This window comes from Crocuta crocuta, unplaced genomic scaffold, assembly GCF_008692635.1.
Source record: "Crocuta crocuta isolate KB4526 unplaced genomic scaffold, BGI_CrCroc_1.0 scaffold53, whole genome shotgun sequence".
Classification (NCBI taxonomy): domain Eukaryota; kingdom Metazoa; phylum Chordata; class Mammalia; order Carnivora; family Hyaenidae; genus Crocuta; species Crocuta crocuta.
In genome coordinates, this window is record NW_027529432.1 from 2095462 (window position 1) to 2105433 (window position 9972).

General features: G+C 49.3%; 2 protein-coding genes across 2 annotated transcripts in view; both read left to right on the top strand.

The window, feature by feature from the left end:
- Window positions 1-338: 338 nt before the first annotated feature.
- SNX15 (sorting nexin 15) lies at window positions 339-8602 on the top strand. Its single transcript, XM_077759593.1, has 5 exons — window positions 339-554; window positions 5991-6026; window positions 6224-6446; window positions 7636-8037; window positions 8335-8602. Exons 1-5 carry the CDS (start codon window positions 456-458, stop codon window positions 8439-8441), a joined length of 867 nt encoding a protein of 288 aa, XP_077615719.1. The 5' UTR covers window positions 339-455; the 3' UTR covers window positions 8442-8602.
- Window positions 8603-9629: 1027 nt separating this feature from the next.
- Window positions 9630-9972, top strand: part of SAC3D1 (SAC3 domain containing 1) — a 2367-nt gene continuing 2024 nt past the window's right edge. The window contains exon 1 of the mRNA XM_077759759.1: window positions 9630-9972. This exon is cut by the window's right edge and continues 134 nt beyond it. Within this exon, the coding sequence (XP_077615885.1) occupies window positions 9842-9972 (131 nt within the window). The 5' untranslated portion in view covers window positions 9630-9841.

A 9972-nucleotide genomic window follows, 5' to 3' on the forward strand; every position in this document is an offset into this window, starting at 1 on the left:
CTTGTGATGCCCCTACCTTCCCGGAAAACATGAATTATCGAATCTTACGGAGGGAGACAGGGAAATGATTTGGCTACAACTGGCACACATTGGACACAATGAAAGTTGGGTGGTTAGATGAAAGTAGGGAATTCGGAGCAGAGGAGAAGCTGTTTGGCGATGCCTGATGGGGCGGGCTTGACCGCCGGTCAGAGCTGCGTGATCCAACCTCCCGGGTCCTTACTTTTCTTCAATCACCCGGTTCACGCTTTACCAACAACCTAGAACTTTTTAGACGCTCCCTGGCCGCGCGCCCGGGCCGAGAACTGCGCCGTCACTTGCGACTGCTCCCTGGGCCCAAGGAAGGAGGGCGCCAGCCCCGCCGAGGCGGTGGCTGGCGGAGACTGACCCGTAGGGGCGGGGGCGGCGTGGAGGAGGCAGAGGCCGGCCGTCAGCCCGGCTCCAGCTTGGTTGCCATGTCCCGCCAGGCGAAGGACGACTTTCTGCGGCACTACACAGTCTCGGACCCCCGGACCCACCCCAAGGGCTACACCGAGTATAAAGTGACCGCGCAGGTGAGGTGGGGCCCGGCAGGGGCCTTTACCCTTTTAACAGAGTGGGGGCCGGGTTTTACCTTAAGGCAAGGAGCGGCTGGAAGCTCCCTTTTTAGACGACAGAAATGGATTTCCCCTTTAAGGGGAGGCTGCGGTAAGTGCCTTCGTTTACTCCATTAGCCTTCAGGGGGCGAGGCCCCGGGAGGGCGCTGTCCTTTTAAAAGGGCGTGGACGGCAGTTTCCCGGAGTGGGAGGGGTGGGTTCCCACGCCCAAAGTGTGGTGTCTGCAGTTCGGGCTGTGAATTTCTTTAAATTAGGAGGAAAACTTTGGCCCCATCCGCATGTTTGTTAGTTCTCCTGTCTCTTGGAGTAACTTCTGCTAACTGGTTTGTTTGATATTTACAAGAAGACTTTAGTTTTTAATTTTTCAGGAAATACCCATCTATGCCTTTAAAAATTCATACAGTTCAAAAGATCGGAAGAGTAAGTCTCTATCTTCACGTTTGTAGCAGGAAGTCAATAGATAAAGAGGAAAGTTGACGTATGAGGCAGTAACAGCGATTATAAGCACATTTTATAGATACTTGGGGGAAACCAAGAGAAGAGGTAAAAAATAGAAACGGTATTAAAGAATGTAGAATAACCTACAAGAATTGGTTGGGGTAAGACGTCGCTATAAATTGTTCTGTACCTTTAGAATTTTGAACCTGGCAACTATTAAACTGGTGCATTAGTAACTATTAAAGGGAAATCAAAACACAAAGACATATCCAAAGTTCAGGATTTAAGTGCAGAATCCCAGATATTTCTAATGAGTTTTCCCCCTATCCTTTCAGTGTTTGCTTTGGCCTGAAAAACACACAAAAATATTGCCCCTAGGAAGACGTCACTAGATGGGTGGGAAGGGTGTGGCAAGTTGCTGTAGCCGGTTCCCAGAAGTCTTTCTGTTTTTAAACAAGTAAATGCATTATTTTGATTTTTTTTTTAACTTTTAAAGATAAATAATTTTCCCTCCCTTACCATCTCCATTTGTCTGCCATCTTTGTGAGAACCAGTGTAGCTAGTTTCTTATTTATCCTTGCAGATAAACCGTATATTTAAAAGCAGATATGTCGGGCACCTGAGTGGCTCAGTCGGTTAAGCCTCCGGCTCTTGACTTAGGCCCAGGTCATCGATCGAGCCCCAAGGTTCATGAGATCAAGTCCCGAGTCAGGCTCTTCACTGACAGCTCGGAGCCTGCTTGGGATTCTCCCTGTCTCTCTCTCAAAATAAATTAATTAAGAAAAAATAAAAGTAGATATGTCACAAAATTTTATTGGCACTAACATTACACTTTATGTTAACTATCTGGAATTTAAACAAAAATGAAAGAAAAAGAAAGATAATCACCTGACAAAACAAAAAATAAAAATAAAACATTTTTTTACGTTTATTTATTTTTTGAGAGATAGAGTGAGGGACAGAACATGAACGAGGAGGGTCAGAGAAAGAAGGAGACACAGAATCTGAAGCAGGCTCCAGGCTCTGAGTAAGCATTCAGCACAGAGCCCGACGCGGGGCTCGAACTCACCAACTGTGAGATGATGACCTGAGCCGAAGTCGGACCTTAACTGACTGAGCCACTCCAGTGCCCCCAAAATAAAAAATTTTTAAAAAGACTATTAAAGGGGCGCCTGGGTGGCTTAGTCGGTTAAGTTGTAATCTCGCGGTTCGTGGGTTCGAGCCCCACGTCGGGCTCTGTGCTGACTGCCAGCTCAGAGCCTGGAGCCTGTTTCAGTCTGTGACACCCTCTCTCTCTCTGACCCTCTCCTGCTCACGCTGTCTCTCTCTCTCCTAGAAATAAATAAAACATTAAAAAATTTAAAAAAAAATAAAAAGACTATTTAAAAAAGCAGACATGTGTATCCATTTTATTATTTATACACAGTGACATTCTACAAGTCACTTGCTGGTATTTTTCCTTTTTTTTTTGTTATTTCTCCTTGTAAATTTTTTAAAACAGACATAATTTACATAAAGTAATATGCACAAATCTTAAGCGTACAGCCCAGGAATTTTCACTTTACATATGTGTACATCTGTACAGGCAGCACTCAGACCAGGATATAGACGTCTTTCTTTGTTCCTTTCCATTCTATAGTCCTCCCACAAAGGCAACCACTGACCTGACTTCTGTTGCCATAGACTAGTTTTGTCTGTTCTTGAAGCTTCTACAAATGGAATCATCCATTGCAAGTACTCTTGTGTCTGGTCTTTCTCGCTCTCTATAGTGTTTTTGGAATTCATCCATGTTGTTGAGTGTATAGTAGTCGATTCTTTTTTATTGCCGCGTGGAAGTAGTCCCTTGTATAAATATACCACCATTTCTTTATTCATTCTCCTGTTGTTGTCTAAAAAATGTTTCGGGGCGCCTGGGTGGCTTAGTCGGTTAAGCGTCCGACTTTCGCTTAGGTCATGATCTCGCGGTTCGTGGGTTCGAGCCCCGCGTCGGGCTCTGTGCTGACTGCCAGCTCAGAGCCTGGAGCTTGTTTCAGAGTCCGTGACTCCCTCTCTCTCTGACTCTCCCCTGCTCACGCTCTCTCTCTCTCTCTCTCTCCTAGAAATAAATAAAAATATTTTTTAAAAAAATGTTTCATTTGTTACAAGTAAAGTTGTGTGAACATTCGTGTACAAGTCTTCTATGGACATGTGCACCCATTTCTTCCTGGTATGTACTTAGGAGTGGAATTGCTGGGTCACTTGATTGGTACATGTGTAGTTCCAGAAATTACCAGTTTGGGGGCACCTGGGTGGCTCAGTCTGTTAAGTATCTGACTCTTGGTTTCGAATCAGGTCATTATCTCTGGGTGGTTGGTGAGTTTGAGCCGCGAGTAGGGCTCCGTGCTGCCAGTGCTGAGCCTGCCTAGGATTTTCCATCTCTTCTTCCCTCTTTCCTTCTCTCTCTCTCTCTCTCTCTGCCCCTACCCAGCTTGTGCTCGCACACACTCTCTCTCAAAGTAAAAACTTTTTAGAAATTACCAATTTTCAGGGCACCTGCCTGGCTCTTTTGGTAGAGCTTGGGGTTGTGAGTTCAAGCCCCATGTTGAGCGTAGAGATTACTTAAAAATAAAATCTGAAGAGAAGGAAGAGAAAAGAAAAAGAAATGACCAGTTTTCGAAAGTAGTTGTCCAGTTTCATACTCCTGTTCTCAGCAGCACTTGATATCATCAGCATCTTCCATTTTCGGCATTCTAGGCTCGTGGATGTGTAACACCTCATTGCAGTATAATTTGCATTTCTCTGATGACTAACGATGTTGAGCATATTTTCATAATCTTATTGGCCATTCAAACATATTCTTTGGTGGGAGGTGCCTGCTCAAATATTTTGTCCAATTTTAATTTTTTTAAATGTTCTTTCTTTATCTCTTTCTTTCCTTTTTTCTTTCTTTCTTTCTTCCTTCCCTTCCCTCCTTCCTTCTTCTTTTTTTAGAGAGAGAGACAGAGTGTGAGCAGGGGAGGGGCAGAGAGAGAGACACACACAGAATCTGAAGCAGGCTCCAGGCTCTGAGCTGACAGCCAGCTCAGAACCGCGAGATCATGACCTAAGCAAAAGTCGGACGCTTAACCGACTAAGCCACCCAGGCGCCCCTCTTTCTTTCTTTCTTTCTTCCTTCCCTTCCCTCCCCTCCCCTTCCCTCCCCTCCCCTTCCCTTCCCTCCTTCCTTCTTCTTTTTTTAGAGAGAGAGACAGAGTGTGAGCAGGGGAGGGGCAGAGAGAGAGACACACACAGAATCTGAAGCAGGCTCCAGGCTCTGAGCTGTTGGCACAGAGCCTGATGCGGGGATCAAACTCGCGAACCGTGATATCATGACCTGAGCTGAAGCCAGACGTTCAACGGACGCAGCCACCCAGGCGCCCTGATTTCATTCTTTTGTATGGCTGGGTGTTAGTCCATTATGTACATACCACATCTTCTTTATCCGTTCACTCGTCAGTGGACACTTGGGCTGCTTCTGCGGTTTGGCTGTTGTAAATAATGCTGCAGTAAATACAGTGTGTATATCTTTTTGAATTAGTGTTTTTGTTTTCTTTGGGTAAATACCCAAAGAAATTCTACCCAAAGTAGAATTCCTGGATCCAATGGTATTTCTATTTTTCATTTTTTAGGGCTGTGTTCCATACACTTTGCATTCCCACCAACAGTGTACGAAGGTTCTCTTTTCTCTACATTTTTACCAACACTTGTTATTTCTTACCTCTTTGTTCTGACTGGGGTGAGGTGGCTTTGGTCTGCATTTCCCCGATGGTGAGTGATGTGTCTTTTCATGTGTCCTTTGGCCATCTAGATGTCTTCTTTGGTGAAACGTCTACTTGGTTCCTCTGTCCATTTTTAAATTGGATTGTTTGGGTTTTGGTGTGTTATAGGAGTTCTTTATATATTTTGGGTACTAACCCTTTATCAGATCATTTGCAAACCCCGGTGTCTGATCTTGCACAGGTCCCACCTCCTCCCTGAACCTCCATTTCCTCTTCTGTAAAATGAGCGTGTTCATCATATCTGCCATCTTGGCCTCTAGGATAATTAAAAGGAGATGTTTTGAAAACTATCAGGTAGTCCAAGCTTTTCTTTTCTTTCTTTCTTTCTTTTTTTTTTTTTTTTTAACATTTATTTATTATTGAGAGACAGAGAGAGACAGAGCACAGGCATGGGAGGGGCAGAGAGAGGGGGAGACACAGAATCCGAAACAGGCTCCAGGCTCCGAGCTGTCAGCACAGAGCCCGACGCAGGGCTCGAACCCACAAACTGCGAGACACGACCTGAGCCGAAGTCAGACACTTAACTGACTGAGCCACCAAGGCGCCCCCTAATTATTAGAAATATAGCATAGTGAATACAGGGAATTCTTTCCACCTCAGACCCCAGTCTGCTCTTTGAGGGATCATAACCTCAGTCATGGGTCTTCTGTGTTCGAGAGCGTTTGCCCACAGAGTCTTCCTCACTTAAGGAAGGAGCGGCTCCTGGGACAGAACCTGATCTTTGGAGAACTTGAGGTTCTTTGGTTTCAGTATGAAATGCAGGGACTCGGTCCTTTGAAGGAAATGAAATAATGCTCTCGTAGGTGGCACATATGCTCCAATTGGAAGATACAGAGGTTAGCGGGGCCAAGTGTACAAGGATGACATATAATTCATGAAGGAACTGAGCTAAAAGTTGGGCTGAGGACCAAGCGGTCTGGATGGATCTTTAGGGATCCTCGCATTTGGCAGATGACGAAATGGGCCTGTGGTACAAAAACAGCTCCAAGTCACGCAAAGCCTCGAAGCCAGGACACCTTGATACCAGTGGCCAACAGGCAGAGGCTCCTGCCCCTTTGAGGGGGGCTGGGAGGTACCTGGGGCATCCCTGGATTTGACTGTGTGATGGGGTGTCAGATGTCAGTCTCCGGTCTCACCTGGTTCTTGCCTTTTTCCTCAGTTCATCTCAAAGAGGGACCCAGAGGATGTCAAAGAGGTGAGGCTTCTGGGAGGAAGGGGGACCATTCCCCAATTCCAGATGCGGGAGCAGTAAAGGAACAACTGGTAACTCCGCAACCCTGGGAGAAGGGGGTACCACCCCCCCAATTGCACACCCGCGCTGGGCCCACGCTGGGGGTGGGGAAACCTCGTTCCACCATTGCTGGCCTGAGTCAAGTCTTGTATCCCCCTTAGGTGGTGGTCTGGAAGCGGTACAGCGACTTCCGCAAGCTTCATGGAGACCTGGCTTACACCCACCGCAACCTCTTCCGCCGCCTGGAGGAGTTTCCTGCCTTCCCCCGGGCCCAGGTGTTCGGTGAGTATTGGCCCAGGTGTTTGTTGAGTGTTGATCGAGGCATTCAGGCTGCAGATGGAGGGACAGGTGGGCAAGGAGGACCCCTGAGGGTGGGGGCTGGATGAGGGGAGCCAAAACCCCCAACAGAGACACTTTCAGGGAGCCGAAGGACCCTTAGGGACAGCCTCCTTCCACACAGGGGGAAACCGAGGCTCAGAGCAGCCTAGCCTTTAGTGTTGTCTCAAGCCCTTTAACATCCTGTCTTCGTTAGCCCTGTTTTCAAGACAAAGCAGCTGAGGCTCAGGGTCAGAAGAGGCTCGGCCTGTAAGTCGCAGAACAAGAATCCCCCCTCCCCCAAGCTGCTGTGACCCTCTAGACCCTCACTATTCAAAAACAGCAGCTGTAAGGCAGATGTGGGGAGTCTGAGCCAAGGTGTGCCTAGGGGGTGAGTGCACGCTGAAATAGAATGTTAACTATCTTGATCNGACCCTCACTATTCAAAAACAGCAGCTGTAAGGCAGATGTGGGAAGTCTGAGCCAAGGTGTGCCTAGGGGGTGAGTGCACGCTGAAATAGAATGTTAACTATCTTGATCATTTATATATGGATCACGGGTTCAAAGGAGACTATTTTGGTTATATTGGGTTAAGTGANGCGCATATGCTGGAGGCCCGTGAACAGTGAGCAACCGCAGAGGAAGGAAATGAGCCACTTCCCACCATGAGATCTTCTCCCTGAGAAAGCTTTGGAACGGGAAGGGGTCACGCTGTCTTGGGAGGCTTTGACTTCCTTCCATTGGAAGCCCAAGGTGGGGTTTCCCCGCCTGGCTCAGGGCTGCACTACAGATCCTGAAGGCAGGAGAGGCCTGTTGATTGAGGAGGGGCGAGGTTTGAGCTCAGAGGGCAGCACAGGAGACCCTGCAGCAGCTGCTGGGAAGGTGGAGGCACCACAAGACCCCGCCCACCCCCACCCCATGGACCGGGGAAGGCCCTCCCACAGACGCAGTTCTCAACTGAAGTTATAAGACCTGAGATTCTCGGAATCCATTATTCTCACATTCCAAGGTTTGGAGCATTTCTATCCTTGGCCTGGCAAAGTTGCTGTAGCATCCTTCAGTTAGACTTTGTGGAGAGAATTCTTAGATTTGTATTTCAACTATAGTCAGGAGAGGAGTAGGCGCAGGGACCCAGACCTCACAAACTAATGTTAATGTGCACCCAAGGAAAGAATTAGGAAGGTCATTTTTTTGTTATTATTTTTACAAAACCAAAGAACTGCATCAGTGAAATAGATCTGTGTGCAAATTTAAATAGATGCTGTGTGCAAATGGCTCTTGAATTGCTCAGGCATTGCTTCCCTCCACGTGGGGCAGGTCGGTACCTTGATGGGCAAGACAGGTCTGGGGATGGGCAGCGGGTCCTGGGAAAGGGAGGGCCAGTCTGGCGTGAGTCCTCCATATCTGATTGTAGAAGGTGCGGGCCCCAGTCCAACCCACGTGGGTGAGCTGGCAGCCATGGAGGTAGAGTCTGAAAGGCTGGACCAGGAGCCCTGGGAGCCTGGAGGGCAGGAGGAGGAAGAAGGACCCGTCCCTGCCTATCTGAGCCAAGCCACAGAGCTCATCACCCAGGCCCTGCGCGATGAGAAGGCAGGGGCCTACCCTGCAGCCCTGCAAGGCTATCGGGACGGCGTTCACATCCTGCTCCAAGGGGTTCCCGGTGAGTAAGACTGGAAGGTGGAAGGTCAGGCCGAGAATTTCGGATAGTGCGGCGAAGGGAAGGGAACGTGAAAAGCAAACAAGTCAAGGATCAGAATTGTTCGTCACTGACCAGCTGTATAGCCTTGGGCCATTTCTTTACCTCTTGTGGCCTCAACTTCCTCATTTGTAAAATGGGGAGAATGGATCTGATTCCTGGGGAGTGGGGGAGATGCATGTTGATGCTCTGTGAACCGTAAGGGGCTGGACCAGGGCTTCTGAACCCCGGTATTTCAGCTGAACCATTCTCTCTCCATAGGTGACCCATCATCTGCCCGCCGGGAGGGTGTGAAGAAGAAGGCAGCTGAGTACCTAAAGCGGGCAGAAGAAATCTTGCGCCTGCATCTGTCCCAACTCCCACCCTGAGAGGGCGGGACCCCTTACCCAGGACTAGCTTCAGCACTGCCAGCCACTCCCTTTTACTGTCCCTGGGGCCCGACCCTGTATCTGGTCTTGTAACTCTAGGGGTCATTTCTGTATGTAACTGGACCAAGAATGAGACAAATAATGAATTTGAAGCTCCCTGACCACGTCTGCCACCTTGGAATCAGGGACTCATACTTGTGATCCTGTCTATCCTGCGTGCGCAGCATCTCCGGTCCTAAACTAGCTGTTTACCCGTCTAGAACAGGGTTCTGCAAGCTATGGGCCAGCGCTCTCATTTTGCCCACTGCCTTTTTCTGTAAGGCCCATGAGCTAGAAAGGTTTTTACGTTTTTTTTTTTTAATGTTTTATTTATTTCTAGGGGAGAGAGAGAGACAGCGTGAGCAGGGGAGGGTCAGAGAGAGAGGGAGTCACAGACTGAAACAGGCTCCAGGCTCTGAGCTGGCAGTCAGCGCAGAGCCCGACGCGGGGCTCGAACCCACGAACCGCGAGATCATGACTTAAGCGAAAGTCGGACGCCCAACCGTCTAAGCCACCCAGGCGCCCCGGTTTTTACGTTTTTTTAATAATTGAAAAAAAAATCAAAAGAATAGTATTCTGTGACAGGCGAAAATGACATGAAATTTCACTATCTAAAAATAAGATGTTGTGGAACACAGTCAGGCTCATCCATTTAATATTGGCGGTGGCTGCTTTCCCACTCCGCCAGCTGAGGTGACTAGTTGGCAGGTTGACTAGTTCCGACCTGCCAAATCTCAAAGCATTTACTATCTGACCCTTTGCAGAAAAAGTTTGCTGACCCCTGATCTAGAAAGCGGGGAGAATAGTCTCCAGGGAAACAAGAGTAGAGAATGACAGTAAGGCCGACTGAACCAGGTTATTGGATGAAAGGGATGATGAAGAGGAACCTAAATTAGGGTCAGTCATTTTGGGAGGTGCCCAGAGACGAAGTGTGGGGGTTCGGCGGGATGAAACCTGGGAAGGCGTGGCTCCACTCCTTCCCCGCCCCTCCTGCGAAGCGATTGGTTGCGGAAGGGACTACAAACTGGTGTATCATGGGAGTGGGCTGGGCTGCGCGCGGTGCATCATGGAGGTCTCAGGACGGCCTGAGCCGGACGTGGTGGCGCTGAACTACAACGCGGGGAGTCTCGGGAGGCTTGCTCGAGGCCTTGTGGGAGGGGACAAGAGTCGGTGAGAGGACGGCGGTTGCCTGTTGGACGGTGGGGATTCTTGGCCCTGGGCGGGGAGGCGGGGCCCAGCGAGGGTCTACCTGCTCCGCCGCCAGTCACCGCCGGCCTCCGCCGGCCCTCGGGTAGAATGGATCGAGTGGCTGCCGCGGTCCCCGGGATGCTGAGAGCTTGTCCTTTCCCCTCAGCCCACCCATGTCCGGCTGCAAGCTGCCGGTGGGCACGTGCCCGGACATGTGCCCGGCCGCCGAGCGCGCTCAGCGCGAAAAGGAGCGCCGCCTGCACCGCTTCGAGGTGGCGCCGGGGTGCCGCGGCGACCGGCCCCG